The sequence below is a fragment of the Notothenia rossii genome, assembly GCF_949606895.1.
Source record: "Notothenia rossii genome assembly, chromosome: 10".
Lineage (NCBI taxonomy): Eukaryota > Metazoa > Chordata > Actinopteri > Perciformes > Nototheniidae > Notothenia > Notothenia rossii.
Window position 1 is genome coordinate 61016242 of NC_136908.1, and position 19291 is coordinate 61035532.

Consider the following 19291-nt stretch of genomic DNA (forward strand, 5'->3'; position numbering starts at 1 on the left):
ATTGACCTAATTAAAACCGTTTTGTTTTTTATTTATGTGTCACAGTATCACCTCAAAATACAAGATACGAAACATTTTCAACCATGCAACAACATTTAAATAGTCCTACAAATACTTTTATTTTATTTCCTTCTTATTTTTGTCTAAACTCAAGGGAGCCAGAGCAGAGGGCTTAAAGGGCCGCATGCGGCCCGAGGGCCGCGGGTTGCCGACCCCTGAGTTAGAGGAACGGAGGTTGAATGTAACTGCTGGAGGGGCCAGCCATGCCTTTGATTTCTCTGGTAGAGGTAATACTCCGTTTGACGTTGCCAGTAATCTGCGGGTTGTTCCTCAGTTTAGTGAGCGAGGTCCAGATACCTTTTTCTCCCTATTTGAGCGTGTGGCTGAGAGCAGAAAGTGGTCAGATGTTGATAGTACCTTATTGTTGCAGTGTGTGCTAACAGGTAAAGTCTGCTCTAACGGTGGCAGAGAACAAGGTGTATTTGACTGTTAAAACTGCTGTGTTTAAGGCTTACAAGTTTGTCCCTGAGGCATATCGCCAGAGGTTCAGGTCCTGGGAGAAGTCTAGCAGACAGACCCATGTGGAGTTTGCCAGAGATCTGGTACTTTTTTTTAGCAGATGGTGCAATGCCCTAAATGTGAGTTCTTATGCTGCATTATGCGATATGATTATTTTGGAACAATTAAAAAATTCTGTACCCAGCCACATTGCAGTTTACATCAGCAAGCACAAGGTGAAGACTGCTGCAGAGGCCGCTGTACTGGCGGATGACAACGTGCTGATACACAGGGGCGGTCGAGACTTCAGGGTCCAGGATGAAGGTGGTATGTATCGTGCAGCAGGTAGATTCTTCTTATCGTGTCCACAAGGCAGTCAGTTACAGGGCTTGGTTAGATGTGGTTCAGCCACAGCTGAACACATTGCTGTCCCTTCTCATTAAACTCTGCCACGTCCGATGTTGTGCAGGGTTGCTCCAGCAGGGGGCATATCAGGAGGTGTTGCATGTTTTGTGGTTCAATGCCGCAGTCACACACAACGTCCCCGTCATTTAGGTATCCCCATTTGGCTAGAGTGGCTTTTGCATGTCCAGCACCAGATCTTATTCTGTTTAGGCATTTCCACACTGCGTAGTTGGTGTCTGCTCCAGGGGGCAGTGCCTCGCTCGCCTTAAGCTCCATTGTTGTTGCTGATGGGAGGTTGTCAAGTCTTTCTTCCCACCGAGTGACTCTTTCACTGCTTGTGCTCGGTGTTCCGAGGGGTGGGACGCTCTTCAGGAAACTTTTCCTGGATTTAAGGCGGCTTTTGGCTGGCACATGGCCAAAGAGAGGATGTCTTTGGTCAGTAGACTGTTGTTGGCGCTTTTTCTTGCTTGCTGCATTTCGTCGTATCTCTGGTGGGGCTATGCCTGCCAGGATGTACAGACGGTCTGAAGGTGTTGATTTCAGGTAGCCTGTGATAATGCGGCAGCTAGCATTGAGGGCGGGATCCAGCTTCTTGGCATGAGCAGCTCGTTCCCATACTGGGCAGGCATACTCGGCAGCTGAGTAGCAGAGGGCTAGTGCGGTTGACAAACCCACAGAGTCTGTGGGTTTGCACCCCAGGTCGTGCCGGTGAGCTTGCGGATGATGTTGTTCCTCGCACTCACTTTGCACTTGGTCTTTTCAGTAGGGATGCACCGAATATTCGGCCGCCAAAAATTATCGGCCGAAAATGGTTAAAAAGGCCCTTTCGGCTTTCGGCCGAAATTGTTTTAGCACCGAAAAAATATCACCGAATGTCAGGGAACAGGGTTACGTTGATCAGGTAACGTGTTGTTGTGATGACGTAATCAAAACGCGGCGACAAGCACGGCGCGCGACCATGCTCGCGGCTGGCTCACAGCCAACATGTCTGCCGCTTGGAGATATTTAAAAATATCAGAGAAAGAGGCGCGGATTGCGATTTGTAAAACGTGTTCAGCTGACGTTTCTCGAGGGGGTGTAATTGCAAAGACTTTCACCACTTCGGGATTACTCCACCACTTGAAATCAAAACACCCGGACAAATATGCGGAGTAAGATCAAATCACAAGCACTGACAGCGAGAGACTGTTCAGCGCTGCCTCTCATGTGCTTGATGAGAAGAGGAACAGACTTATGGCTGATAAAGCAGAGAAGCTAATGTTCATTAAAAAGAACCTCCCACTTTTCCTTAATAAGTAGACAAAGCTGGCTTATCATAAGCTTATCTAGTTCTACATGTCTACTCTATACCCACTTTCCTGAACAATTTTCATTGTGAGTTATAATTCACCATCTCAGGTTATCATTAGGGGGAAATGACAGCAGCACAGTGTTCAATATATTGTACTTTTGGTATCTAAATGATACAATGTTGTTTACATTGCTCATGAGGACAGACCACCTTATTTATAGATTCTTGAAATTGTAATTTAATTTGTAATTGATTGTGGATTTTGTATCCAGTTTTCACTTTATGTATCTTTATACAATGTTTACTACTTTGCTTATGAGGACAGACAGCCTTATTTACAGATTCTTGAAATTGAATTGTAATTTCATTTGTAAAAAGTTACATTCATGTGGATTTATCCAGTTTGCACATTTTTATGCATGCACTTATAGGTGCATTTGTTGTTGTTGAAGGCCTGGCTGTTAAAGTCTTTATTTACACTATTTTGTTGTAGGCCTACTGGCCTAGATGTTTATGCAGTTTTAAAGCACCTTGGCTTTGTTCTGAATGCACTTTGTTGTAGTTATCCTACAGAGAAAAGAAAATGCACTTGACTTGGAATTAATGTACTGTATGCATTCAAAAGTGCTGAATAAATGTTTTATGGACCCATAATAGTGATTATTATTTAAGTTAAGTTTTGCCATAATCATGTCTTTTTCCATAATCAGGCAGCTGAACAACATTGGTAAAAAATGTATACATTATAAATATATATATATATATATATATATATATATATATATATATTTCTATATATATTTCTATATATATATTTCTATTAATCATTTTCGGCCTTTCGGCATTTGGCCAACTGTTTCCTATTTTCGGTATCGGTTTCGGCCAAGAATTTCCCATTCGGTGCACCCCTACTTTTCAGTGTGGGTCTTAAAAGAGAGGCATCTGTCCAGGGTTACCCCTAGGTAGACTGGGTGCTCACAGTGTTCAAGGGAGGTTCCTGACCAGCTGACCTTCAGTTGGCGCTTGGCTTCACGGTTTCTCAGGTGGAAGGATCGCCAAGATCGTCTGCATAGATGAAGCGGCGGGTGTCTACACTTTTTGGTTGGTCGTTGGTGTAGATGTTAAAGAGAAGCGGTGCAAGCACACTTCCCTGTGGGAGGCCATTCCTGAGTCTTCGCCACCTGCTTTTCTTTCCTCCTAGCTCAACGAAGAAGTGCCTATTTTCAAGCATGCTTTCAATCAGCTCTGTCAGGCGGGTGTCTCTTGTGGTCTCCAGGATCTTACTGAGGAGACGTCTGTGGTTGACTGTGTCAAAGGCAGCTGAGAGGTCGACAAACACCGCACCAGTTACCATCCCTTCCTCGTATCCGTCTTCAATGTACTGGGTGAGGTTGAGTACTTGGCTAGTTGTCGACTTGCCAGGGCGGAAACCTGCTTGTTCAGGGATGAGGTGTTTGTCAACAAAGGCACCAATTCTGTTGAGGATCAGACGTTCAAAGAGTTTGTAGGTGTGGCTCAAAAGGGAGATTAGTCTCAAGTTCTTGGGAGCGGATGGATCTTTCCCAGGTTTCAGCAGTGCTATAATGTGGGCTTTCTTCCAGATGTTAGGGAGCTTGTGTGTTGTTAAGCACTCATTGTAGAGCTGTAGGAGCCACGTCTTTGCCTTGTGACCGAGGTGCTTGATCTGTTCCGTTGCGATATTATCCAGTTCAATTGCCTTTCCTGGTTTGAGGATAGAGATTCCCTCTTCCAGCTCTTCCATAGTGAGCTGTCTTGTAAAAAAAGTAGGTAGATGGGAGGAGGAAACTAATTCGCGCTGGGGTTAACCTGTACGTGCCATGCGAGGTCAGCCACAGGTTGATTCATCAGAAATCTGTAACTTCTGCAGGGGGAGAGGGCACTGGAAGGCTGACTGTCCAAAAGCTAAGGCTAGCAGGGGGAATAATGGGGGTCAGTTTAACTCTGCTGCCTGTGCTGTGTCTGTAAAACCTGTCCCTGTCATCTTTCCCTGTCAGCGGGTTAATGAGCCATGCGGGTTGAAGGAACCGGATTTCTCTGCATTTGTGTCAGACGGATACGTGTCACTGGTGGGAAGTGATATCAGCGTGCCGGTAAACATTTTGAGGGACACTGCAGCATATGATTCCTACATTCTGAGCTCTGTGTTACCGTTTTCTGGCAATTCTAGAGCTGGGGATTTTGTCCTGATGGTATGGAGGTATGGGAATGAATGTTGTAGCTGTTCCTCTGCATTCTGTTGTGCTTATCTCTGGTTTGGTGCAGGGTGAGGTCGCCATTGGGGTCCGTCCTGTAATGCCGATTGAAGGTGTGGATGTTATCCTTGGTAACGGCCTGGTTGTCAGCCGTGTGTGGGCTGAGGGTCCACCGCCTACCATGCAGTCACCTTCACCTACTGTAATTGTTAACTTAGAGGAAAATGCTAAGTGCTCCCCTGGAGCGTTTGGGGCTTACGCTGTGACACGGGCTGTGAGCCGTGCACAGGGGGAGTCTGAGCAGGGTGAAGAGGTGAGTGAGATAGATTATGTGGTTGTTCCCGACTCATTGTTGTCTGTATCCCGCAGTGAATTGGTGATAGAGCAGAAAGCTGATGTCTTCCTCAGTCCGTTCTTTGAGGCGGTTCTCTCCACCAGGATGGAAATGGCGCCACCGGTGGTTGTCTGCTGCAAGGGGAGCTGCTGGTCAGAAAATGGTTGTCACATGGGAAAGGCTTCATTGGTGAGCCAGTCTATCAGATTGTGGTTCCTGTACAATTTAGTGAGGAGGTCCTCAAGAAAGAAGATAAGCAATCGGGACATCTGGGTGTTCGTAAAACATGTAATTACGTATTTCTTTTGGCCTTGTTTAAAGAGAGATGTGTCTCGGCATATTAAATCATGTCACACATGTCAAACGAAAGGTAAGTAAATTCGGTCAAAAGAGAAGTAGTCGTCTGCCCAGGTAAGGATGAAACATTTGTATGAACGAAAAACTGAGCAGCGCTCGTTTAGTCCTGGGGGTCAAGTCCTGGTTCTGTTGCCAAGGGCTAGTTTGCCGTTTCTGGAAAACCATTCCGGGCCTTTCCATGTGCTGGGTCAAGGGACTGACCAAAATTGTCTCCTGTCCACACCGAAACGTAGAAGAAGAGCTCCTAGTTTGTTTGGCTTTGCCTGCCGGTACTATGCTGTTGGCTCTGGTCTTCTAGATCTACTCTGTCCCTCTTAAATTGCTTCTTCAGGTGCTGGAGTTGCTGAGTGGGCAGGGAAAGGTTTGTTGGCTCGTTTGAAAAGGATTATATACGTCAGTGTGGAGTTTTTGAAGGCTATTGTAGCTGTATTGTTTTGGTGTGAAGAGGGTCCTGTTAGATAGTTGACGGTGTTCTTTATGGAACTCCTTTTTTTATGGAGGGGGAGTGTGACAACCCCTCCATACCACTAGGTGTTCCGTGGTCTCTCTCTCTCCTTGTTTGCAGGTTCCAGTTCTGTGGGGTGATTGTGGACTGACGAGCTGCACCTGGGCAGCTGTTTTAAGACAGCCCATCGCATTTCGGGAGGCCCCTCACTCCTCTGGGCACTCTCTCTGTGCCAGCCTCGGGGGACCTGTTGCTGGTCTCATTCACTTATTTGTTTATTATAAATAAACGATTGTTATATTCATACCCCTCGTCTCGCCTCCCAACTTTGTGTTGAAGGCCAGGAGCCGGGTTTTAACTTGAGAAGGGACTAGAGAAGGGACTAGAGTAGGGACTAGAGTCGGGACCTGAGAAGGGACTTGAGAAGGCACTTGAGAAAGGACTTGAGAGGGGACCTGAGAAGGAAGGCAAACACAGGAAGTAGGATCAGACAAGACACAAGGTCCCTTTCTCATTTCACTAATTTCCCCTCCTCGACTACTCAAATCCTCGGTCCTCCGGTAGTGACCCGGAAATGGATTTCAGCGCGCCATGTTGAAGGACATTTCTAGGACTAATTTCTCTAAATGCACTTCGAGGACCGAAGATCGAGGAGGCTCTCTGGAGGAGCTATAATCGAGGATACACTGATGGGTCCTCCGCGGATGTATTTCCAGCAACAGTGATGTTTAAAAGAGTCGTTACGCACAGCCAGACTTATCTCAGCCAATGACAGCTCTGCATGCATCCCCTGGATATTATTTTATTAACTGCTTGAATCGCAACGTGATGTTTACAGTGAAAACAGCTGTGAGGTCCGTGCAGAAAGCAGAGCAGTGTGTATAATATATATCACTCAGTATAACAGGCCTAATCTCTTTATTTGTATGCTTTAGTTTAGTAGATATACAAACAAAGAGTTGATATTATCTAAAACCATTTAGTGCTTCACATAATAAAATACACAACGGCTGTATCCTGATATATATTATATGCTTTAGGAGCTGTAGGTGCGTGTGGTACTGTGTGTGTGTGTGTGTGTGTGTGTGTGTGTGTGTGTGTGTGTGTGTGTGTGTGTGTGTGTGTGTGTGTGTGTGTGTGTATGCGGCGGAAAGACAGGTCTCAGTTGGTCCTATGTATGAGGGGCCGTACAGGCCGTAATTCATGCTGGTCCTCTCACGTACTGTACATACATTCTCCTTATACATACATACATTTTCACTCTTACACACGTATATATTTACACTCACATATTCATACATTTTGCTCTCATATTATCATATTTCAATGCACACATTCATATATTGTCACTCACACATTCATGCATTTTGTTCTCATATTCATATATTTTAATGCTCATATTTATACATTTTGCTCTCATGCACATTCATTCAATGTTTACATGTAATATTATAAATAATATATGCATGTATGAAGACAATATATGTATGCAAGAGAAGAATGTATGTATGTATGAAGACAATATATGTATGCAAGAGAAGAATGCATGTAGGCCTATGTGTGAGAGAAAGTATAGTGGAAACGGAAGGAGTATGGTTGAAACGGAAGGCAGGTCATTATCGCGCTGTGATTGGCTCAGAAAGTCCTCAGAACTTCGGATTCAAATCAACATGATGGATGGAGATGAATCCGTGTATCTACGGACCATTTGTTTTTCTTTATTACAAAAATGAACGGAAGAGCGTCTGAGAGGCGTTTTTGCCCTTTTGCTTTTTACCTTACTAAATGGTCTAATGGTCATTGGAGCGAGGGGGGAGGGGGCCGCGAAACTTGCGGAAGTGATTTCAAAACAAAAAAAAGCACTCGTTTGCTTGGAACGGTGATATTATAAACAAGGGGAAACTAGGGGAATTTAGCGATCACAACGAAAACGGCCAAGACACACATTGAGCCCAGAAAATGGATGTCATTGAGGGCTGTAAATATAATAAGCCTGTGTCTAAAATGGAAAACATTGTTAGGAGATTTAAACTATACAGCGGTTCTGCACTGCGGTCACCTCAGCCGTCTCTCGAGTTTTTCTTTCAAATCAGCTGCTCTTTTTCCCCCTGCTATATTTGATGATCGATACAAATATTTGTTACCACAAGTTCTTAATAAAAGTGACACTTTACTTAATACTATACTAATCACTTCCTGTATTCCCGTGATAAAAGGGACATATGACTTATTCATTCAATTTCGTATGACTTGACTTGCTTGACCTGAGCAATGACTTGACTTGACTTGCTTGACTCTCATCACAGTGACTTGGGACTTGCTTGATACTTGTAGGTCAAGACTTGAGACTTGCTCATGACTTGCACATGTAGGACTTACTCCCACCTCCGGATAACGGTACAGAATTCACCGCGACAAACTTTCAATCGCTCCTTATACAACATGCAATACGACATGAAACTTCAGCACCTTACTCACCCCATCGAAATGGGACAGCTGAGAGAAACTGGACAACACTTTTTGAAATGGCAAGATGCATGCTTCTTGAGAGCAATTTACCAAAGAAGAAGAATGGACATATGCAGTCATGACTTCAGCTGTAATACGTAACAGATGTTACAACAGACGTGTAGGACAGACGCCTTATTATATGCTGACAGGACGTAAGCCTCTCGGAAATGAATGTATTTGGATCTGTATGCTATGCATACAAGCAGGAAAAGAAAAGGTTAGACTCGAGGTGTGAGAAGGGTATTTTTGTAGGGTATGATAAAAACAGCCCAGCATACCTAGTCTACAACCCAGACACAGGTAGGGTTCGAAAACACAGGCAAGAGAAGTTTGTCACAAAGAGTATAGTCGAGCGACACACACACAGACTGATTTTGAGGCAAGTGTTGACGATTTTTATGAGAAAAGGTTTGTATCCACCAAGCCAGAAACCCAGGGGACTGACTCATGTCCAAAAGAGACACAGGAGGCTCGAACTGAGACAGATGACACAAACACTCAGACAGGGAAGGGAGCAGAAGGTCAAAATAGACGCTATCCCCAAAGAGAAAGGAAGGGACCTCAGTATTTAGAGGACTATGAATGTAAAGTACAGTGTGACGACCAGAAGTATGTAAATATTGACTACTGCTACAGATTAACGGCCCGTCCACATAGCGGCGTGCGTTGAAGCCTCAACGCTTCTGCCCATTCACTTTGAATGGGGTGAGGTCGCGCTTCGCCGAACTGCATTGTGGGAGCGTCGCTACGCTTTGCTCGCGGTGTTCGCTTGAAAAGTTGAGCAATGTTTAACTTTTTAAGCTTCGACGGAAGCGTCAGCCAATCAAATCATATGCCAGTACAAGCTCTAGCCAATCAAACCGCGTGCTTGTGTGTCTGGGGCGGGAGATTCATGTGATTGGTTGTTGGTCGAGTTTCAGACACGCCCGCTGGCAAGATTCAACGCACGCCGCTGTGTGGACGGGCCGTAATGCGTAATGTACCAAACACCTTTAAAGAGGCCATGAATTCAGCAGAGTCAAAACTCTGGACTGATGCTATGCAGGAGGAAATGAATTATCTTAAGGAAAATGACACATTCACATACCAGAGGGCAAAAATGCAGTGGGGGGTAGATGGGTCTATACAATCAAAGAAAACGCAGAAAAGACTGAGATATATAAAGCCAGATATGTTGCAAAGGGATATAGTCAAGTGGCAGGAATAGACCATAAGGAGACATTTTTCCCGACTGCGAACATGACATCAGTAAGAAGCTTGATGCAACTGGCAGCTCAACATGACTTACAGCTACATCAGATGGATGTTAAAACTGCGTATTTACATGCTCCAATTGATTGTGAGCTGTATGTACAGCAGCCTGAAGGTTTTGAGGTCAAGTCAGACACAGATGAAAAGCTAGTCTGCAAGCTGAATAAATCACTGTATGGGTTAAAACAATCTGGAAGAAACTGGAATAAAATGTTGCATGATCATCTCTGTGGGAACGGTTTTGCACAAAACCCAGCTGATCACTGTGTCTACAGTAAAGGAATAGAAAATGAGAGGATCATTCTGATTATTTGGGTGGAGGACTTACCAGCTAATGATATTCACATAATTAATACTGTGACAGAAATGTTGAGCACAAAATTCAAAATGAAGGATCTTGGGAAACTTAAACTTTTCCTAGGCTTTGACTTTACTCAGGAAAAAGGAGAAATAAGGATGAGTCAAAAGAAATTAATTACAAAAATACTGGAAAAGATTGGTATGACTGTAAGCCAAGGTCCACCCCATGTGAACATAAACAAAACTTTGATGATGATGGTGAAGCTGTTGATGCAACACAGTATCGTGAAGTGGTAGGCAGCTTAATATATTTAATGACATCTACACGGCCTGATCTAAGTTGGATAGTCAGTCTGTCACCCTACTACTAATACTGTCACAGTATTTTTCAGAGCCAAAAGAAGAACACTGGTTAACTGCTAAACATGTATTGAGGTACTTAAAGGGCACAATTGATCAGGAGCTATGTTTTAAACAACAAGATGAAAAACTGAAACTTGTTGCATACTGTGATGCGGATTGGGCAACAGACCAAAATGACAGACGGAGTATAACAGGGTACTGTTTTAGTCTAACTAGCAATGGGCCTGTTATTTCTTGGAGATCAAAGAAACAGCAAACAGTAGCTTTGTCGACATGAACCCAGTTTTGTTGACATGAACCCAGTATGTCGTCAACGATGTAAACATGTGGATATCAAGTATAATTTTGTTCAAACTGTACTGAGTGATAACATGATAACCATTGACTGTTGCCCTACAGCTGATATGGTTGCTGATATTTTCACTAAGCCTGCAACAAAGGTCAAAAGTGAGACATTTGTAAAGCATTTGTTTGGAATGTAAATAACCCCAGAAGTTTAAAACACTGTGTTATTGTGCAAGTGTATAAGGTGTTTACATTTGAATTCATGTTGAGAAATTCTGCAGTATAAGAGTAAGTGGGGGTGTTGAATTATGAATTGTATTATATGAATTTGTTTATTTAATACTCTTATACTAATCACTCCCTGTATTCCCGTGATAAAAAGGGACATGCGCAATAAAATGAGTCACTTCCGGTTGAAGCAAAGCCGACGGTGTATGTGTGTATTTATTCCTCTGTCACGTTAAACTATGTTCACGGTATTCCTGCCCTAAGATCATGGCATTGTTAACACCACTGATACAATGATGCTATAAATGCATATTGAAATATCCTTAAATAATGTTAGCTTACTGAACTCTGCTGCCTTTGTTCTGTACTATACTGCACACATGATATTATATATAAGAACAGTTTAATATATTAGATAACATAAAAACTGAATCCTCTTCAGGTCAGGTTACAGCAGGAACTCTTACTTTGTGTCTGAGGGTCCAGGTTCATTACTGAAGTTTGGAGGTAAGTCATTAGACCAGTCACTCTTCAGAGACAGACAGCTGGGGACTGGAGACTCTGCTCTCTGTCTGTGGAAACAACACATGTTTTAAACATCATTAGTTCATTCAGAGAGCACATTTTGACTTCTGTCTGTAGATTATTTACTACGGCTGATGACGCCAGGGATCAAGAGTTTACACTTTGTTACTGTTACTAAGTTTCTTTACTGCGATCATTAAAGAACAGGTTAGATTATCAGATAACAGAAAAACTGGATCCTCTTCAGGTCAGGTTACAGCAGAAATTCTTACCTTGTGTCTGAGGGTCCAGGTTTATTACTGAAGTTTAGAGGTAAGTCTTTAGACCAGTCACTCTTCAGAGACAGACAGCTGGAGACTGAAGATGTGTCCTCTTCCACATCTTTTAAATCACTCATCTTCTCCAGTCTGAGAGTAACTGGTAACCAGTAACTGGAGAAACACACATTATAATAACACACTTGTTTCAATCGTAACCATCATAATAATAAACTTGTGTTATAATATTAGGGTCATGCAGAGTCAGACAGCTGTCCCTTTAAGAGAGAGGGGGGGGGGGGGGGGCGCGTGCATGTGTGTGTGCAGCTTGAGCAGCTGTCAACTCAACATTATAAATAACCAACCAAAAACGATCGCCGTTTCATCTTGTTATGGCGTGAGAATAGTTTGGGCAACGTGAAGGTAAGAAGACGTTTAAAGATTTATATTGCGGGTATTATCAGCACATCTGAGTCAAATTAACATGTGTATTTAAGGATGTGAGTGGATTATCCCTAAATCAGTATCTTTAGGGAACATTTACAGAAAACAAATTAGGCTAGGATACCGGATAAAGTTGGCAACACACGTTAACCATGAACAGAAGTTCTTCAACCTTCCTAAATTCTCCCACACCACGCCGCTCCTCCGCTCCCTTCACTGGCTTCCAGTAACTGCTAGAGTCCACTTCAAGACACTGGTACTTGCGTACCATGCTGCGAATGGATCTGGCCCTTCCTACATCCAGGACACGGTTAAACCGTACACCCCAGCACGTGCACTCCGCTCTGCTTCAGCCAAACAGCTCGCTGCACCCGCACTGCGAGGGGGACCCAAGTTCCCATCAGCAGAAACACGTGGGTTTGCTATCCTGGCTCCAAAATGGTGGAATGAGCTCCCCATTGAAATCAGGACAGCAGAAAGCTTACACATCTTCTTCAGACTGAAAACTCATCTCTTTGGACTCCACTTCGAGAGATAGAATTATTAACAAAGCACTTATATACTAATAAAGGACTGGCTTATCTAAAGCCAGTTGAGTAGCACTTGAAATGTTTGGCTCTATGAAACCTGATGTACTTATAAGATTCTGTTTTCTTCAAGTTTGTACTTTGTTGGTCGAACGCACTTATTGTAAGTTGCTTTGGATAAAAGCGTCAGCTAAATGCAATGTAATGTAACAGCCTATTAATCCGTTCTCCTAATGTTATTTCAATCCAACGTTGTGGAATTAGAGAAAAGGGGCTTCTTAACGTGCTTTTATCCGGGGTGGAGGGAGTTAAATATTAGTTAAAGGTGACCTATCATGCAAAATGCACTTTTGTACGTCTGTTCTACATGGATATGTGTCCCCGGTGTTCCAGGGAACTCACCAAGTGTCAGAAAACACAACCCTCTCTATTTTCCTCCATACCCAAATCTCTTAAAAAGGGTGTGCAACGGATCTGATACAGACTGATCCAGATTTGAACACTTCTATGACATCACAGAAGTGGCGCTACGGCTATTGGGCCAACTCCACCAATCAGGAGGAGACAGCCACGGACATTGATGTTGGAAAGCGCTGGAGACGCTGTAGTACATATGCCAGGCCTGTAGATGGTGCTGTTCTCACAGAATCAGCCCATGATGCAAAGACAGTGTTAAATTGAGCGAAATGAGGAATGGCTCAAATGCATGATCTGTTTGGTATTTTGAAAAATAAAAAGTATAAATATGCCTTATATAGGTATGGTCCTACACTATATTATTCAAATATAGCATGATAGGTCCACTTTAAATGTAACATTGGGGCGTTTGATTGTAGTGGGTGGAGATGGTGAAATGAGGATATCCATCTTGGAGTTCAAGCTAGTATAATATAGTTAACGTTACACAATAATAAGAAAGAGAGCTATTTTTGTGATACATCGCTATTGATATGGATTTAGAGAGCATATTTGAGACTTCCAAACAGTAAACAAAAACGTTACTTATGGGTGAGTGTTTTTAGCAGTCATATAATGTCCTTGTGATTCTGTTGATTATTAGCTGTCTGTATTACCAGCTGATTTAGGATTGATGGCAAAGGGAGAGGGACTTAAGTGAGAGTGAAAACACAAGGTAAGTTTCAAATAGGTCAGCAATTTCCCATCCTATAGGTTGCTAGATATATCTAACCCTTTCTCCTGTCTCAGCACAATTCAACGGAGCCTGAAGACCTGCAATGAGACCCTCACCCTGCACCTGATTCTCAACTCCCAGAGTTTTGCAAGCCTCTCCCTGTTCCTTATTTTTATTAAACAGACGTTAAGCTTCCCAATGGTGTGGTTTTCGTTTTGTGAAAAATATGATTACCTCACATGTTTTGTTGCTGTTGTTGTCTTTAGTGATAGTTAAATTGCCCCTGCTGACTTGAGCCATCCTCCTCTCTGTGTCAGTGGGGAAACTTTACATTTGTACTTCTTTCTCTGAGCGCTTGGAGCATCCCCCGGCAGCACAGCAAACCATGGGGGAGACTATATGCCAGGACAACACGGAGGAAAACGCACAGACAAACTGCACGCATGCTATTGAATGTTTATTGAATTCCATTTATTTACATGGATGTTCCTAAAACAACACATTTAACATCAACATCATGCTGCTGCTGCTGCTAGCCCTTTGACTCATTGTGCTGTCAGTTGACAATCATTGATAGACACCTGTCGGTCCCCTGTCCTTTCTGAAAGTCATAAAGATTACATTACTCATATAGATTATTAATGTCCTCAATTACCATGGGATTACTGAAACCACCATGAATGAAAGAAATGGTAGAAATGTATCTAATCAGAATTTTGAAACCTGCATTCCCATCCCTCTAAATATATCAATAAACATTAGGATGTGATGCTCCTGACTACCATACAGGTTTAAGAAGATAATATTTGTTTTAAAGAATTCAAAGCAATAACCAACGGGCACTTTAACCAAGGCAACGTTAGCCTAACATGTATATGTTAACAGGTATAGCTGTTCACACTACTGTATGTATATTTTCTACTTTTTGCAATGCTATTTTATTTCTATTTAAAATGTTTACATTTTCGATTGTTTAATTCTAGTCTTTTAACTGTCTAATGTACAATGCCTTGTCTTTTGCTGCTGCAGCGTAAACATTTCCCCAATTGGTATCAATAAAGTACTTCTTATTTTATCTTAATCCTCAAATATTAGCAAATCTTACTTTTAAAAAAACAAAACATTGATGTAATTAAATACACATATCGATATGTTGTATAAATATTGCAAATCAAAACCTTTATTGACCATTAATTACCAAAAATTGCATTTCTATCCTGTTATTTATGCATTCAAATCGTGATTCAAATGGCCCGCCACAAACTTCCGGGGAACTTTTTTTTTATTACTTAGTGGATGTATACGTGCATTACAAGTCCTGCTACACAGGATCAGTGGGGCTATGTGAGATAATAGTATTGCAAGATTGATGTTGACCCAGCCTCTTTAGAATATGTTGCTACCATTTCTTTACACAATTATTTAATCTTTCTTTTGGACACCTTTTTTATAACTCTTAGTGTGGTTGTCTTATTCTTAAAGTATACATTACATACATACATACATACATACATACAATTACCCCAAAAATATGATAATTTCGGTGTGTATTTTTGTCCTACCCTTAATGTTAAAGGAAAGAAGGGAGGACAATGTTGACAATAATTTATATATCTGGCTACCTTTCTAATGTTTTTAAGGTTTCCCAAAGTAGGCTACCATCTTATCTTATTTGCATGTGGAATGTCACTAACAAATGAGAGCATCATATGGCTTGTCATATTAAATCCTTTATCTCGGTGGTACCCAGGAAGGTCTATGATGGTGTTACTAGGAGAACCCAATATAATTTGAGGTGGTACTCTGTGTAAAAAGTTTGAGAACCACTGGCCATCTCACTTGCTCTATGTCACTCATACACTTGAATAAACATGTGCAAACACTTTAATAACACCCAAGGACACCTTACAGGGCATAGGGGCAATATAGGGAACAATTAAAACAGTGGATTTAGTGAGATATCAGCCGGGGTAAGGCAAGACAAACAACAGTAAATGGACTACAGAAGGACACAAAAGGACACAGGGTACAGTTTATATTATTCTTGGGCTTTTTTTGACTACAAGAACTCAGCGCACCGTGCTGTGAAGTGGTAACGTATTTCAAAGGTTCTGGATTTGTTTACAAATCTAGAAACTAAATACAAAAGAAGGACGTTATGAAGATCTGATGTCAAAAATCATTGTGATAAATGAGACAGAACTGGCCTGTCTGTGAGCTCATTTTATGTTGGTTTGGTTCTTCTGATAAAAGGTGTGAATATCTAAATAATATACCACCATATGCTATTGTCATTAGTTGTGTCCCTGTTCTTCAAGCTAAGGCATTGCTAAATGAACAACTCTTGGCTTACAGAGTGGTAACATGAGACCGATTTTTATATATAAAATATAAATGTATTTTAATTTTATAATTTATTTTAAATATTAACAATATAATAAAATAAATGGAAATATATACACCGGCAAATATTGAATATAAATACCTTGTGTGTGTGTGTGTATAGCTATTGCTTTATCTGCTTAATGTTATTTTCATAAGAAAGTCCATGGTTATAAGTATGCAGTATCATAACTACATCTTTCATGTTTATAAAAAACCAAACCGTTTGAAAATTGGTTGAAAATTGAGCAAGCTATGGTTATTTAAATAGTAAACCATAATGTTATGAATGAGAGAACTGCCTGTCGCAAGATGGCGGCCATGTGACAACGTCAGTCTCCATTGGCCAGCAGCTTGGGTGAGTCATCTAGTGTTTATATATATCTATGTTCATACGAGGCCCTCTGTGTCGCAAACGTCGACGGGGGGAGGGTTATGGCTAGAAAGGATCCGCCTTGTGTAAATATGACGTCACTAGCCATAACCCGGGGGGAGGCGCTCGTGGAGCACGCGCGTGAACTGCGGGCAACTGCGGCGCATTTGCGATTGAGGTGAGCCCCCCTCCGCGAGGTGAGGCGAGGCCCCACGCAGTCTGCGTGATCTGCGTGTAGGGAGGGGCCGGCTTGGTTAGAATACATCAAATCAGTCAGACTTCAGACAGGCAGTTCTCCATTTTGACCTCGCTGGGCTGTCGCATGTTATGTTGCTTTGATGAATCAGAAAACAGGAAATACAAAAATGTTACACCACTTGTAGAAGTCTCGTTGGACTCTAGGACGCTAATGTGCTGACATCCAGTATAACAGAGTAAATAGTGAGTTAAAAAGCAGATCCTGGTGTTAACACTCACCCTGTTGTCCTCCTGCTCCTCAAGCTGTAAAATGGTGTCTGGCACTCTGACAAGTCTGACTTCATACTTTCAGTTTCAACTTTCCTCCTTCCTGTCTGCAGCTCTTCTTCTTCTTCTTCTTCTTCTTTTCTTTAATGGCGAATCGCTTCCACTTGGAGCATATATCGCCACCTACTGTTTAGTTATTAAATGTTCATACTAAATCCTTGTCCTCAGACCAGTGCTTTTGAGGAATTTGCAGATCAGCTTGTTTGCTTCATTTCTTGATTTACTTTCAAATATTGCCTAGAAATCCATGTCCTTGATGTTGAGTTGTTCCAGTGCAGTTTTCAGAATGAATCTTTGTCTGTTATAATCCGGGCAGCTAAAAAATACATGATGTATTGTCTCTGGTTGTTGGCAACCATCACAATTGCCATTTGGATGTTTTCCAATCAGATGCAGTGATGAGTTTAGTCCAGAGTGTCCCAATTTTATCCTGCTGTTAATGCTCTGCTCTCTTCTACTACTCCCCCACGTGCTTCCTGTTCCTACTTCCCTTTGTATCTGATATAAATGTCTTCCTTTGGTGTTACTGTCCCATAGTCTTTGCCATTGTTGCTTGATAACCACTTTTGTAAAAGATTTGACTTCTGCTCTACTGATGGGTACCATAATATCAATCTGGTTTGCTTTCAAACCACATTTTGCCAGTTGATCCACTACTTCATTCCCTCTAATGCCCACATGCGCTGGAACCCACACAAATTGAACAACAATTCCCAGATGAACTAACCTAAACATGCTTTGTAAAATTTCATGTAAAATATCCTGACGACATTCTGAAGAGAAGTTGTTTATACTCTCCAGAGCTGCACTGGAGTCAGAGCAAACGACCACTCGCATTGGCTGTATTTCCTCTACCCACTGAAGTGCTAGAGAGATAGCCATCATCTCTACTGTATATACTGCAATGTGATCACTTGTACGCTTTCCCACTTTGACTTTTAACTCAGGAACATAAAATGCACAACTAGTTAGACCATTTTCTGGATTTTTGGATCCATCAGTAAATATTTTTATAAAGTGCCCATATTGTTCATGTAGAACAGTGTTCACATAAGCCTGTACATTGAATTAGTTTTTCATTGAATGTACCCGTTTCAATAGTGATAAATCTACTATAGGTTGAGGTAGCAACCATGGTGGAACAGCTGATAACAACACCATCGGACTAATATTCCATTCTTTAACTTTGAATTCCTTACATATTTCCGAAACACAAAAACAAAAACTTTCTTTTTTTATTTTGTTACTTTCCCAACTTGTTTGTAAAGTTTGTTTAGTAGGGTGAGTATCTTTATGACCCTGTAGATTTGCCCAGTAATTAACAATTAACTGCTTTCTCCTCAAATAAATAGGTACTTCTCCGACCTCTACCTGAAGTGCCGAAACAGGTGTAGATCTTACTGCCCCACAGCATATCCTTAGTGCTTGTGCCTGGACTCTATCTAATTTTTGAAGAGAAGAGTATGCAGCTGACCCATACACTATTAGTCCGTATTCTATGGCTGATCTAATTAAGGCCGTGTATACGTTCCTCAAAGCAGCTTTATCAGCCCCCCACTTAGTGCCTGCCAAGCACCTCATAACATTTAAAACCCTTTTACATTTATCTACTACTTTATCAATGTGAGTACTCCATGTGACTCTCTCGTCCAACCATATTCCCAGAAATGTAAATGTCTTCACTTTCTTTAGATCTTGTCCATAAAGTTTGAACCTAACCTCCTCACCTATCCTTTTCCTCGTAAAAAATAAAGTTTCAGTTTTTTCCACCGACAATCTAAACCCCCATGTCAGAGACCAGCTTTCAATTTCCCTAATGGCTTCCTGAATCTTAGCTACAATATATTTTACATTTCTGCCCCTTTTCCAAATAGCTCCATCATCTGCAAAAAGTGACTTACCAATATCAGATCCTACTTGTGTATATATATCATTGATCATGATAGAAAATAAAAGAGGACTGATGACACTCCCCTGCGGGGTTCCATTTTCAACTTCATGCCTTCGAGAATATGACTTGCCAACTCGGACTCTGATGGCACGGCCAAACAAAAAATCCATAATCCAATTATATACATTACCTCCCAGACCCATAATGTCCAGTTTTATTAATAATCCTTCCTTCCACATCATATCGTAAGCTTTTTCCACATCAAAGAATACAGCTACAACACACTCCTTGTTCGCTTGGGCTTTCCTGACTTCAGACTCCAGGCACAGCAGTGGATCTAAAGTACTCCGCCCTCTTCTAAACCCACTCTGATAAGGAGTCATTAGTTCATTTTTCTCAATGTAGTATGTTAGCCTTTCTGTTATCATTCTTTCCATAACTTTACACAAGTGTGATGTCAGAGCTATAGGTCTATAACTGCCTGGACTGGTTGGATCTTTCCCAGGTTTCCTAATAGGAATAATGACAGACTCTTTCCATATTATTGGCAGCTTCCCTTTCTCCCAGATCTTATTGTACATCTCCAGCAGCTTTCCTAAGGCAAGATCACTTAATTTGGTCAACATTATATAACATACATTATCTTTCCCAGGAGCAGTCATTTTACACTTACTTAATGCTCTTCTCAACTCTTGAATAGAGAAAGGTATATTTACAACACTCTGCGACGAATGTCTTTCTTCATATACATTAG

At 41.7% G+C, this 19291-nt stretch overlaps 1 protein-coding gene across 1 annotated transcript in view; it reads right to left on the reverse strand.

Annotated features, from left to right (window-relative positions):
* The window catches only part of LOC307021902 (NACHT, LRR and PYD domains-containing protein 14-like), a 30707-nt gene extending 13997 nt beyond the window's left edge, over window positions 1-16710 (reverse strand). Inside the window, exons 1-3 of the mRNA XM_079654428.1 lie at window positions 16599-16710; window positions 11279-11437; window positions 10949-11053 (exon numbers count right to left, since the gene is read on the reverse strand). Coding sequence (XP_079510554.1) covers window positions 10949-11053; window positions 11279-11437; window positions 16599-16663 — 329 coding nt within the window. The 5' untranslated portion in view covers window positions 16664-16710. The remainder of the gene's footprint in view (window positions 1-10948; window positions 11054-11278; window positions 11438-16598) is intronic.
* Window positions 16711-19291: the final 2581 nt, after the last annotated feature.